This window comes from Adiantum capillus-veneris, chromosome 4 (assembly GCF_014529385.1).
Source record: "Adiantum capillus-veneris isolate H3 chromosome 4, ASM1452938v2, whole genome shotgun sequence".
NCBI classification, from domain to species: Eukaryota; Viridiplantae; Streptophyta; class Polypodiopsida; order Polypodiales; family Pteridaceae; genus Adiantum; species Adiantum capillus-veneris.
The window spans coordinates 56,446,030-56,460,336 of NC_140934.1; the positions used below are offsets into that span (position 1 = coordinate 56,446,030).

Sequence of the window (14,307 nt, forward strand, 5' to 3'; positions counted from 1 at the left end):
TCTCATCTAAGAAGATCGAGTAAAACAAACAAACTAGATTTCATTAGTTTGGAAATGGCCAAAGCAGACACAAGTGGGACGGACTCGCCTTTAAATTTTACATCAAGTACTATTTCTTTACCCTTTTCATTCTTCAAAGTTACTTTTCTCGCCCAGTAGTCGACCACCACATTGTTCTTATGGAACCAAGGGATTCCCAAGAGGACATCACACCCCTCCAAAGGCATGATACAGAAGTCCTTGTGCCCTAGATGCCCTTCACAATGCAACCAAAGATTGCCTATGACAGGTGTAATGGCAACATCCCGTCCTGGTGCCGCTAGAACTACCTCAGCAAGTGGTCCCATTTCATCTGGTGTAATGCAAAGTCGAGCCACCAATTCAATCAAGATGAAGTTGGCCTTGACTCCTCCCAACTTTCAACCAAACTCAGCACAAAATACCAAATGAAGTTAAAACTAATTTCAGCATTAAGAGTACATATGACTGACTATATTGAGGACCTAGAACAAGCACTTCGCATGTGATGATCAACAAAATGTTTTCTCCAAACAATCACTTGAGGGTTGTGCATGCTGACATAACAATTAGATGGAAGTCAAGACAATTACCAAATCAGCAATGTTGCTAATGCACTCGCCTTTAGCTGTCACATCACCAATGTTCTCACCACATGCAAAAGCCTTGTAGATCGGGGCACGAGTCGATGTCGAGGTTACTGCTGCAACATTCTGATTCAACAAACAACATAACAAATTTGGAAGTAAAACAACAACCTAAATTGCCTCACTTTCAAAATCCAAGTATAGAGATCAAACTAAACATTTGCTGCTACCTCATCTTAATTTCAGTTCAGCTTACTTATCCATAGAAACACTCAGAGAACATTGCAGAAATATATTGTAAAAACAGACCTTGGCAACATTGGCAGCACATGCTAAAGGCAGAAAAAGGCTTGGAGCAGCTGCAGTAGAAAGTTCTATAGCAGCTCCAAACTCCATTAGAAGATCACCCATAAAACGCAGCTGAAAAGGACCAATAAACCACGTGTAAACACCTTGTTTTTACAAGTGGGAAATGAATGCATTTGCAAACAATCTAGACCTGTTTCATGTCACAGTCAAATTTCTTTCCATGTCGAGCAAATAGCATCTTTCCAATCCTCCCGGCTCCATCCTGTCCAAGCACGCCAGGTTACAATTCAGCTGGAGATGTCTAATAAGCGAACACTATCGATATGACTGATCACATTCTTGAACCTTTTTTATTTGCCTATCTTGTGAGTACCTTGATGACCCAATTGGCTGCCACTGCAGTAGAAGCTGCCCCTTGAGAGACACCAACAGCATGCAACAATGACCTGGTGGTAAAAACGCTCATTGCACCTCCAAAAAAGTACTGCACGTGGTGGGAAGTTGACTATCTTTAGCTGATGAGGGAAAGTGTCTCTTCAAAGACATCTTTATTATACATTGTAGCAGAAAATGTCAACATTCAGCATGCACATCACATGTGATCACCTACATGATTCCTTAAAGAACACAATGGGCAGATTGTCTTAAAAAAAGGAAAAAGGTAAGTTGCATTATTATGCTTACATCAAGCATTCTTAAGCACATGTCATCCACCTAAATACTTCACGCTAGAACATATAAAAAATAACAAGGTCCAAATTTTCAAGACATTACCTTTAAGGCCCGCCAATGCATGTAGGGTGTATATGAGGAAGATACGCTCTCTGGATATCCTTCCGGAACTATACAAGATCTCACAAACGCTACTAAATCCTGCTTTGTTGGCAATATTCACATTAGAAACCTTACACACAATGCCTTCCATAAACTCTGCAAACCTTGTACACTCCTTGTCTTAGTGAGCTCAACTTACAGAAAAAGGGTTCTGATTTGGCTTAGTGTCGACTACTTGAAAAGTGCTGGTCGATTTTATGCCAGATCCCTGCTTTGCTGCAAAATACTTCCATTGAGTTCCCTTTCCTGTGACCTCTACGCATAATGCTTGGCCACCATCTCCTTCATTGTTTGATTTCCCTTTGATTGAGTAGCGTTTAGTGATGTTCTTTGAAAGCTTCTCCTGTAATCGACTCCTGCCTTCAGAGGCTCTCGGTCTTTCAGGAGACTGAGTAGTTTGTTCCACAGTGCCTCCTTGATGGCAGGGCAAATCATCTAAACAATGTGATCGCGCACATGTCTGCATGGCCTCCTTAATTCTGTGAATGTCCTGACCAGATGATCTGCTATGGAGAGAAAAGCGAGCTGCAGCAGTCATGTGATCAAAAGTGGCAGGGGCTGTGGGGCAGCTAAGAGTTGGTCTCTTTTCATCATCTAAAGCACGGAACCTGGGCTGATGCTGTGCAGCAGGCATGCCCCTGCAAGGCACGGGGCTCGGCATCGTAAAAAACTTCAGGCAGCATCCACAAAGGCCAGTATGCTAGGCACCATTTGCCTCAACAACAAGGAAGAATGGATTTCTCAATTGGAATCCTCTCGACTAAATTGCTAAAGCAGTGAAAGAGAACTAGGCTGAGAGATTAAAAATGTCTTCGTTGATTTGAACGAGCTGATTTGGTGTAGCTTCGCCACAACAAGGTAAACTTCAGCAGTTTTAGGACTGAAACCCACAATCAGAGCTTTAAATCAATCGGCATTGCACATCCTCAGAGCAAGTCAGTAGGGTGATCCTCCCGAAAACGCAATTTGAACTTAACAATAGAATTAGCACCTGTGACAGAAGAGAAGAAAAGGAAAGCAAACGCCCCGCCGGGGGAGGGGTAGAGTGTATTTAGGATCGAACAATAGGTAAACGATGATCAAATGCCAGAAGGAGCTTTGAAAATAGCAAAGGGACACGTCACGATCCACAGTGCAGAAGGGGCATTACCAAAACTCAGCCGGCCAGCGAACCGTGTGCGTGAATGCTTGAGAGAGAGAGAGAGAGAGAGAGAGAGAGAGAGAGATGTGCTTGCTGCTGAGAGAGAGTACCTGAGAAATCACGCGGTATTTGCGGAGCCTGTGGATCGAGATGGGCAAAGCTAGCTGATCCTCTTCCCTCTCCCTGTACTTCAGTTTGAGAGCTTTTGCCCTTTGTAGCCACCAGTGCCACCTGGAATGGAGCCCAGAGACACCTCTTTCATACTCAGCATGAGTCTCTCTCATACTCAGCATTTGATTCGCCAAGCGCCGAACTTCAAAGCCTCGGACATACCGTTTTGGGGACGAGGCAGTGGTTATTAGCCTGGTTGATTGTAAAGGGAAGAAAAATAGGTAAAATATACTAGAAAATGGTTTCAAAAATCTTGTAAATTTGGAATTTTGATAAAATCCGAGTCTCACTCAAGGGGAGGAGGGGGAGTGGGGGGATTGGATTTACTCCATTTGGTGATTCCAAGAGAGCAGGCATGAAAGTCGAAGCTGGAGGCAAGCGCTGTTAGCACTTTGAAAGAGGGGGGGGGGGGGGGGGGGGGGGGGGGGGATAAGCTATTTTCCTGGACAACAAGGACGGAGCTTGACTCTCGGAATCCATGGCCAATGAGGATTTGATATGTAGCGTCACTTTTTAGCAAGGTTTTCGTAGGCACACCAAGGACCGTGTGGGTGCGACCAGCTTTCTGCTAGAAGGTCGTTAACCCTACTAAAGCTGGGGCTACTCATCTCTAAGTCTTTCCGGTAAGCACCTTTAAACTCAGTCGCCTAAGAAAAAAGAAAAAGACTATTCATAGGGTAGAGGAGCCAATATAAAGATGGCCCCTCTTTAGGGCACGTCGTATCCCAATAAAATGGAGCATTGTTATATCATGGACATGTACAAAATTTGTTCACTATGTCTAAGGTTCAATCCTTGATGGCTACGATGACTCTAAACTAGCATAGATTCATCTTCCAAGAGGAGCACAATTTTTTTACATACCAAATGGAAAGTGCAATCACGCTCATGCTATAGGCTATCACGAGCAATGGTGTCTTTTGCTACTAGGATCTCACACGGAGTAGCTTAGCACAATTTTTTGGACTACATAAGTAGTCCTTAGTAAAGGGTTAGATTTTGGGTACATCTTTGGACCATTGGATAGAGCTTGCGGATAAATGCCACATGGAAAGCTAATGATTGTAAACTTTTTTTTAAAGTTCTTTCTTTTAGGCCCTTGTGACTTTGTGAGAGAGTATTGACATTTGTATATCTCCATCTTTAAATAGGGACATTGGGTACATTTTTGGCTTCCTAAAAGAAGCCTTAGGGTTGAGTTGGGTTAGGCATACTTTCATTGTTTTCAGTGCCATGATGGAGACTTACCTTAAATGTTATTTCTATTTCAAAATATTAAATGAATCTTTCTATTTCACCTTTCATTTCACATCCTATCCTTACAAGGCTTGACTTCACTTGCATTCTGTTCTTTTAGAATGCTAAAGTGAAGCTTCACCTTGCATAGTTCTAGTAAATTTTATACATATACATACATACACACATGCATATATTTATTTATTTTACACATACACATATACACACACATGCACGCGCATATATATATATATAATGAGCAAACCTTGGTAAAGGGAAGAAAAAATGGTGAAATATGTGAGAACTTAGTTGAAAAATTTTGCAAATTCAAAAATTCAACTATTATTTTCGGTTTGCTTCTTTGCAAGGAGGAAACTCAATCCCTTAATAAAAGAGATATTCTTGAAGGTTCAATTGTTCACTGAGCATGGAGTCCTGAAGGTCTTAGGTATAATGAGGATGCAACACAGCGGTTCTGAGTTTGCAAAGGGTTAGAGTTTGTTGAGTTCTCTAAAGTTGCCCAAAGGCTTCAGAAGCAGGGTGTGCACGCCCGGTGAGTTGGGAGTGCTCTCGTTGTTGTAGGGCAGTAGCGTCCCTGCTTCCCCTCCTGCCCAGCTGTGCCTGCATACGCCGAGCCCCCATCCATCTGCTGAGCGAGTATTAACACTTGGCGTTAATAATCGCCTTTGGGATTGCCTATTGTGGCAGGTATATGGAATTATTAAGACTTGGAGATAATATAATCGCTTTTGGGATTGCCCTAATAATCGCAGTTTGAGCTACCTAATAAGCGCATATGCATGTGGAGTTCTATCTCCTCGATTAAGTTCTCCCTTTTGTACGAGACCGTGAGCTGAGCATTCGCGCGGTGCGTTAAGCAGCAAGGCACTGCATCTCCCCCCCCCCCCCCCCCATTGAACCACGAGATTATTATCTTTGGCGATTATTATCAGAGATTATCATCTCTTTGTTAAGGCGATTATTAACCCTTTTGTAACTTGGTGTCGGTGAGGCCTATCACCATGCCATGGCAAGCTCCTCTAAGCTGTCCTACGCGAAGCAGTGTCAGGCATAGAGCAGCCCGACGCTCTGAAGGCTATCAAGCTGACTGGCGACCTTGCGAAACCGGGCGCCGATGATAGCGGTCAAAGCTCCCTTATTAATCTGAGTAAGGAGGAACTAAAACAAAGAAAGATACATGTGAAAAAAGACCTAGCGGAAATCCTTTGTGCACTGTCATTGAGCAAAAGGTCGCACGAAGATTCAGCGACACAGGAGGATGCTGCTGAAGTGGCCAAAGGGGACAGAGCTTTCCAAGCACTCAAGAAGGCGCTCCCGCAGCGTGTCGAGGTGGAAGATGTTGTTACAGTGGTTGTTCCCCCTGCCATAGTGAAAAAACAACTTGCTGAGGTTGCAAAGTCCACTCTGGTCTTCGGATTATGGGGAGAGTTCCCAATAGAATTGAGCTCTGTAATTGGCTTTGCAGTCCACTAGTGTTGAATCAACATGGCTCAGTAATATTCACCCAATATATAGCAAAAGGATTCGTGTCAGTTCAGTTCAATGACAGTGCAATGGTTGAGAAGGTTTTGGCGAAAAGCCCGTTGTTCCTCAATCGCGCATCGGTGTGCGTGCTCCCTTGGGACCCTATGTTTGAATCTAACGAGGCATTTAAGGATCTCTGCCCAGTATGGGTGGAGTTTTTCAACCTCCCAATATGACTTAGGAAGAACTTGAAGGACCTCGCCGCTTCGCTTGGAGATCCATTGTTTGTCCCATCTGCCAGAGCCTCAGGTGTAGCAGCAAACAAGGTCTGTATCTGGTGGGATCTGAGGAAGCCATAGCCAAAGAACTTGGTGGTGAATGTTGGGGCAGGGCTAAAGATCATTCCTGTTAACTTTAACACCTTCTTCGGGGCCTGCTTCAAATGCAACAGATTCGGGCATTATGCGAGGGAGTGTCCCACTGAGGTGCTAAAGCCTACAGATGAGAGAAGCGAATTACAGGCTACCCCACAGGGTGGCACAAATACAGTAGATCCAACAAAGAAGCCTATTGAAGATCTTGGCAAGGCAGAGGGGGGGAGGGAAATAAAGTCAACTCGGATAAAGATGTGGAGAAACAAGATCATGGCAACCGGGGTAAGGGCAAGACCACCCAAAGCTACCGCTTTTCATCCACCGCTCAACAAAGAACGGCCACCCCAGTAATGCAAAAGATCGTGATGTCTCCGATTATTAGGTCAAAAGATGAGGGCTGGCAACAAGTATCTCATATTTCATGTAAACGGTTCAAAGCAAAGGCTAGGGCCTTGCGACAAATCATAGGTCTCCCGCCGGATTTCCCAAAGCCTCTTGTCCTATATGACAATTTATTCAAAGTTTTGGGGAAGACGAATCAAGAGGACCTCTTCACTTCCAAGCTAGATACCATGCAGGTTCCAGCAGAAAAGGAGCCAATGGAAAAGGAAAACCTGAAGGGGAACTCTGGTGAAGAGTTCCTGGAGGCAGAAGGATTTGTCCCCCTTTCCCAATGATGGATACTCTCTCTATACAATCTTGGAATGTGAAGGGACTAAAAACCCGGAAGAAGGGCACTCTCTTCTGGGAGGAAGTGAAGAAAGAGAAGGCAGTCAATTGTTGGGCCATCCAAGAACACCATTTGGATGCTCGTTGCAAGAGAAAACAAGCTGTAGGAAAAAAACTTATCTTTTATGGGGAAGGAAGTGACAGTTTTAGTGGTGTCTTGTTCATTGCTGACACAGATTTGGAGCCAAAGGTGGTTCTAAACCACCCCTCCGGAAGAGTCCTTGGGGTTAGAATTAGATGGGACAATCAACCTATCACCATAGTAAATGTTTACGGCCCCTACAATGCAAAGGATAGAGCTAAACTGTGGATGCAGCTCAGGGATATTCCGATCGAAGGGGAGTGGCTGATGATTGGAGATTTCAATATGGTCGAGAAAATCAAGGATAGAACAAGCTCCGCCAGTCTACTGGCTGGCTTAGAAAATTCTAAATGGCTGAGCTTATGTGAGAAGTGGGCTATGATTGACTTGTGGGAAGTGGGCCCATGGAACAACATGCCTGGATTCACCTACACAAGCCTTCAGTATTCCCGCATCGCCTCCCAGTTGGACAGATGCTACTGCTCTCATCAAGCTGACTGGATCTCATTGACGTTAGAGATGAAGGTAATCTCAACAAAAAGCCTCTCCGATCACATGCCATTACACTTACAACTCAAGAAAGAAGAAGAAGAAGAAGAAGGGGGGGGGGGGGGGGGGGGGGGGGCAATCCGCGAGAGGGGAGAAAAAGCTTCTTGTTACAGGGACACACCTGTTTAAAGACCCTCTCTTCAGAAGCATCACCAAGAAAGCGCTAGGAAAGCTCAAGAAAGATGTGGGAATGAATAAACCTAATGCTTGGAATTTATTTGTTTGGAGTGTACAAAAAACTATCAAAACTTTGGGTCCTCGGGTAAAAAAAGCCAATGAGGCACTTATCAAACATCTCATAGAGGGGGCAGCGCAATTAGCCTCTGGGAAGGCTGCCGGTCTGGCTACCGAAGATGAGCACAAGGGATGGCTTGAAGTTAAATCTCACCTAGCCAACGAACACCTGGAGGAAATCAAGAAGGCGAGATTGCTCTCTAGAGAAACTTTCCTTCAACCAGAGCCTTCTAACCAAGCACATTTTTTTAGGGCTCTAAAAGTGAGGAAAAGTCGAGGCCACGTGCAAGTGCTCGATGATGAGAAAGGGAATACAATTCAAAACCAAGATGAGATGGCTACACTTATGCTCAAGTATCTCAACCAGATTATTGGCCAGCCATAGACCCAATCTCAGGCAGTGGAAGAAGCCCAGCCGTCTTTACTTGGAAGTGTTGAAAAGAAGGTTCCCTAGGAGGAAGCCAACCGCATGGAAAAGGCCTTCTCGGAGGAGGAATGCTCAGCGGCACTAAAAGCTCTTGGCAATGAAAAGTCCCCCGACTGGGATGGACCGACGACTGAATTTTTCAAGGAATTTTGGGATGATCTCAAGGGTCCAGTTACACGGATGGCCAATCTAGCTGTTTCCGAAGAGTCGTTGGATGCAAGTGTTAAGAGAGGGCTTATCAAGCCCATCCCCAAACAGATATGTTGCTCTCAACTTAAACATTGGCGTCCCATTACGATGATGTCAGTAGCATACAAAATTATTGCCAAGGCGATAGCTCTCAAACTTGCCCCCCTCTTGAGTCGGATCATCTCTCCCCATCAACACAGGTTCATCAAAGGGAGATCTATATATGACAATATCTTGGTAGCAATGGTAGGAATACAGTATGCATCTTTCTCCAAGCAAGAGTGCATCTTGCTGCACAGCAGCTGGACCTCGACAAAGCCTATGATAGGATAGAATGGTCCTATATAGAAGAAGTCATGGGATCCATAGGCTTTGGGCCTCGCCTTTGTCGCCTCATACACACACTTGGCATTAGAAGCCAATCAGAGCTCCTGTTTAATGACAAAATTGTGGGCTCTTTTGAGGTTAAGGTCTATTAAGTAAGGATGTCCCTTGGTCCCCTTGCTTTTTGCCATCCGGTTGCATCCTCTCATTACGATGCTCGAAGCCAGTGTTGCGCAGGGAGAGATTCAAGGTCTGGCATTGCCGGGCAACGACCAGCTATTGGCCAAAATGTTCGCAGATTATTTGCTTCTATTCTTGAAGGCGTGCCCTCAAGTTGTCAGGAGAGCTCTGGAGATTGTGCATACATTTATCGTGGCCTCGGGATCCAAGTGTAATATAGAGAAGTCAAAACTAATCTCCTATCGAAGAACGACTCTTTTGACCCTGCAGTCTGGACAGGAGAGATTATCTCGAAAGGGAGTGTATTTAGACACCTGGGAGCCCCCATAGGGGTGGACATAACCCACAATCAAAGATTTCAATGGGTCCTTGAAAAAATAAGCGCCAAAATGAGAAGGTGGGAGTTCGTTCTCCTACCCTTCCAAAGCCGGATTAGAGTGATCAATGCTTTTATGATCCCGTATATTGCTTTCCTCAGCCCCGTGCTCAAGATGGCTAAGTGTAACTGGAAAGAATTCTTAAAACCAGTGAAAAGGTTTCTTTGGAAGAACAACACGAAAACCTCCCGGCCATGGCAGTGGGCTAGATGGGAGGTAGTTGCTCGCCTGGTAGACCAAGGAGGGCTCGGCATTCTTGACCCTGTATCCCATGCTGAGGCCCTTTGTGCCAAGTTTATGGTCTCATTGGCTAAATAGGACCAAGCTTGGGATATCATGACCAAGGAAATGCTTGATGCAACAAAACTGGGATTGAAAGGAGGAAAGTGGAAGGGGGTTGTGATGCACGAAAAACTTCTCGCCCCAAAGTGGTCTTATCTTAGATCTGGTGGACTCTTAGGAGAGCTAATGAGGAAGTGCAAAAGTGCAGCTGAGGTTTTGGAATGGGGGGAAGTAACCAGATACTTTAAGAACTCTATTTTGCAATGGTCCCCTTGGCTCTCTAAAATATTGGGGCCACCGCAAAGCCCCTATTGAATAGAAATGGCCAGGAATGTGAATAATAAGGGGCTCATTCAACTAGAGCAATTCTGGGATGGCAACAAGAAGTGCTGGAAAATTGTTGAGTCTTTAGCCATCCAATATCAATTGGATGGCTTTGAGACCTTACTAGTCTACAGGGTGATGAAAGAGCTTGATAAGGTGGTGATGCCAATCTGTGATTCCAACTTTGAATGGGACGCTTGGAGATGGTCTGAGAGTAGAATCTTTTGGAAACCACACTCTAAAGGCATTTACCATGCATTAATGCACGAGGCTAATTGGTGTAGACCCCTCAACAAATTATGGAAGAGGCACTGGACAAAAAAACGGTGGGAGGGAGTCATGAGAACATCTGGAAGCCAAGGTGGCCTCAGTATATGAAGATATTTCTGTGGAAAGTGATGTGGGGTGCTCTGCCGAGACGGGCGTGAAGATACAAGAAAGAGGCATCGGGTCCGATCGTTGCTCGGGGTGCAGAATAGCTAGTGAAGACCTAGCCCACCTTTTCATGGGATGCCAAGCAATCAGGAGCATGGTTGGGAAAATATGCAAGTGGATTCAAAGGACATGGAAAATTAAGTTCTTCAAGAATGATCTGTTCTTTGGTAGTAACAAGCTAGGAAGTCCTGCTCTTCTTGTCTGCACTCAAATAATCAGGTACTACTTCTTGCACCATATTTGGCAAGCAAGGAATCGCCGCGTGTTTGAGGGGGATCTGGCTGTGGCAAGATTTTGGGAAATCATACAAGAGAGCAGAGTGACGATCCACATGATTGGAGGCAAACAAGCCTCAGAGGACTGGTTTAGAACAATGTATAACATCTTGTAATAAGTAAAGCCGAGGAGTAGTAGTGGTTTCTCTGCCAAGCAGATAACTTGTAATCCTTTGACCCTCAAGGCTCGGTCTGAGCTTGAGGATTGGTGTATATTTCTGATGTTCTTAATACTATCCACTCACAATTGCGAGTTTTGCACCAAAAAAAAAAAAAGATATTCTTGAACAATGCTTTACCTTATATAATTCTAGTTAAACTCAACCTAATGATTTTATCGTTTTCTTGTTATTTTAGAAAGCCACCGTTACCCTTTCAATTTTTTTTCATCTTTTTGGAATATATTGTAATCTAATTAGTTCATTGTTACACTTTTATTCAAAAAACATGCTATTTTATTGCGATACCACATGTTAAAAAGTACGTGTCACTTTCTATTTTTCTCTCTCACAAAGAAGCTTTTAGTATGAAATTCTTCTCAATAGCTTTATGTAGGCCATAGTGAATTTTCACCTTGTTTACATACCAAATGGAAAGTGCAAGTCACGCTCACGCTATAGGCTCTCACGAGCGATGGTGTCTTTTGCTTCTAGGATCCTGCACGGAGGAGCTTCTAGTTGCACGCTTCCTTGCTGAAATGGTGGATCATAGCTTTCGCAAATCGTGCGCAAATTTTGTTGTATCTACCCTAGATCCTATATCGTCAGTAGCACCTTTAGAGATTAGGTCAAAAGGCCTTTTAAATTATAAAAAGTGATATGTATATCTAGGATTGTAAATTAATTGGTCAAGCGGATAATACCTAAAATAACTACTTTAGGCATAAACTAAGAGCTTATGAGATACAAAGTGGAACTCATGTGAGTCTGAGCTCTCATAGGAACATTCCACCATATCCGGGATCACCATTTAGCAATTCAAGAAATATTACAAAACCTTCGCACAATGTTCGAGAGGCGCCCAAAATACCTTTTATCTTTGTATTTGCGAATGGTAGCTCCAATGAGGGCATAAACTTGTATGATTTCTCTTCTCCTTGTCTCCGTTCCAAAGTTATACAACCATATTTGGTATCTTCATGATTGCTTTCCATCAAATCACCACTTGGATTAGGTTTTTCTCCTTTCTCCAACACTTGAGAAATAGGTCGAATAAAGCTCCAAATAATGCATGTAGACTTACATAACCATATGTCATGAAAATTATTTTTAACCTTTTAAAAATAATTTCTATCTTAATTTGGTCATTTAAGACCGAGGAAAATAAAGAGAACAAGTGAAGTTGTTTTAAGTGTTTATGGACCATCCCGATCAAAGGTTTGGGACCAAAAGGGGAAAAGTCCATAAAAGAGCAAGGGTAATTGATTATCTCGGTCATAGGTACCGGTCAAGGAAGGATGAATATTGTTACCATATACATGTGGTAGTGATGTGTTGAACACACTTAGGACTGTCGGGGTATTTTTTCCCTCACTAGGAGGTTTTTCCCCTCGTGCATTGTATATACGCCCATCACTATAGGGCTAACTTATCCTTCCATTGCACACCAAGTGTCATAAAATCTAATATCTAACCAACCCAAATGATTTTATCATATTAAACTGATCATTTAATGTGGGAGAATAAACGGGACCAAAGGTTAAGATATAGACATGTGCTTATAGATCTATCTCAACATGGGGCCAATGGTAAAGGGGCCCAAATGAGAGATGGTCTATCAAAGATGAAGGCTAACCAATGGAGCATAAAGACCCTAGGGTTAGCTTCATTGAAGACCTCCAATAGTTAGTGTAAAAGTCCTTTGACCTTAGGTAAGCTAGGGTTGAGCTTGAGGTGGGAACCTGGCCCAAGCTTAAGGTGCTTGTCGTGCTTGATGACTAAGGTGCTTGAGGTGCTTGATGATTGGGATGAGGTGCTTGATGATTGGGATGCATGAGGTGCTTGTCACACTCGAGATGCTAGGGATGTACTTGATGTGGGAACCCGGTCCAAGCTTGAGGGGCTTAAGAGCCAAGCTTGTGGTGGGAACTGGGCCCAAGGTTGAGTGGCTTGAGGTGTACAAAAGTCAACACCGTTCCCTACAAGGAGGGGGTGAGCCCTAGAAGAGGGAGGATGAGAGAGAACACCCACACACTCACTCAAGGCAAGCTTGGTACAATAAAAGCAAAAGGGACACTTTTCAAGTTCCTCCTCATGTTGCCCTCATGGTGTGCCTGAAGCCTATTGGTTGGCCACCCAAGGGGTCCAATGATAATTTAGAAGATTTAATTAGTTGTTTTAGCATTTATCAAGCCCTCTCTCTCAAAGGGGAAAGGGGGACACTTGTCCCAAGGCTACCCTCATTGCTTGGTATGACTCTTGCTTGTGATTGGCTAGGCCTGGAGGAGTCCAATGAGCTTCAAGCATGAGCTACAAGGGGGGTCGACTAAAGCAAGTAGGGGGCCTGCTTAGGGGGTATACTCTCCCACACACACTCATTGTGTGAAGTGCAAAGTGCAAGAGCTCCCTCTCATTCTCCAAGCAAGTAGAGAGGTTGAGAACCTACACCAACACTCTTGGCTATGGAATGCAAATCCAACCAAGAGACATGCTTCAATGCTTAAGCTTGCCATCTTCTCCATCTTCATTACTGTGCTATTATATATGCTAGCAAGAGGAGTGATGATAAGTGAGGAACTAGTTCTTTCTCCTATGAAATGTTTCTTCTTCCTCTTCTCTACCCTCATTCCGTGCTAGCTCTCTCCACCTTCGAAGGTGTTTGAGGTGTTGGGACTGAGGCTTGGGATAGTTAATGAATTCTTCAAAGTTTATGTTATGCTTGTGATGGATGAAGCTTTCCATATTCATTGCATCACCTACGTCACAAGGAACACAAATATTGTATTGTAACAAGTCTCTCTTGATGAAAGAAATCGTGTTGCAAATGCTTATTGGAGGGGGGATAGGCTCCACATAAATCCGGTTCTCAATTGTTGTCATATTCTCTAAATTCTCTCTCTTGCAAAAGTATTGTTCATGCCAAGTTCACTAGTTGCTATGTTTATATTGCTATCTTCAATTATGATCACCCGCCATGCTCACAAAGTAATTTCTCAAAAGTACTCTCATTAATTTTCGCTACTCTCAAGTTAATAGGCCAATTTCATTACACTAGTATTAGAGCATTTGGTTTCTCTTATCTTGCTTAAGAAGAGAGGTCCTTGAGTAGCCTATAAATGGTTGATTTTGTTAATTATATTAGGGTAAGTGGAACTGGGATCTATTATCGGTTTTGTTGAGCCCACTATGTGGGATATGGTGCACACCTCCGGAGCTTTGGAGTTAATAATAGAGTCTTTTTAGACTTGCCTGCAGCTTTACCATTATTGAGCAATAAGAAGTTCAAAAGGAGCTAGCCCTCAGCAACTCTGCTATGTTAGACCTACTCCACTACTCTCTATAATTAACCACTTCGAGCCGTGGGTGTAGATACTTTAAGAGCCGATTTTCAAAGGCTAAGAGGAGTGGCAACTAAGGTCCTGAATTGCCAAATCATACACTAAGTACGTACACAATTTTGTTAACATGGCTGACAATAATCAAGAGAGTAAAGTGAACATTGATAGCTTTCATTTTGCACATGAATGTGCTAATGATGATCATGAATTATCTTATTACTAGGTTGCAGCAATCTATATGCAACCTTG

General features: G+C 43.6%; 1 protein-coding gene across 4 annotated transcripts in view; it reads right to left on the reverse strand.

The window, feature by feature from the left end:
- The window catches only part of LOC147459218 (protein root UVB sensitive 6-like), a 47,205-nt gene extending 44,054 nt beyond the window's left edge, over positions 1–3,151 (reverse strand). The window contains exons 1-7 of one of the 4 annotated variants that reach the window (XM_086510523.1): positions 3,000–3,151; positions 1,888–2,628; positions 1,689–1,787; positions 1,288–1,398; positions 1,105–1,176; positions 915–1,025; positions 612–731 (exon numbers count right to left, since the gene is read on the reverse strand). In XM_086510523.1, coding sequence (XP_086366649.1) covers positions 612–731; positions 915–1,025; positions 1,105–1,176; positions 1,288–1,398; positions 1,689–1,787; positions 1,888–2,409 — 1,035 coding nt within the window. In that variant the 5' untranslated portion in view covers positions 2,410–2,628; positions 3,000–3,151. The other 3 variants (XM_086510522.1, XM_086510524.1, XM_086510521.1) reach the window with 3 other exon arrangements.
- Positions 3,152–14,307: the final 11,156 nt, after the last annotated feature.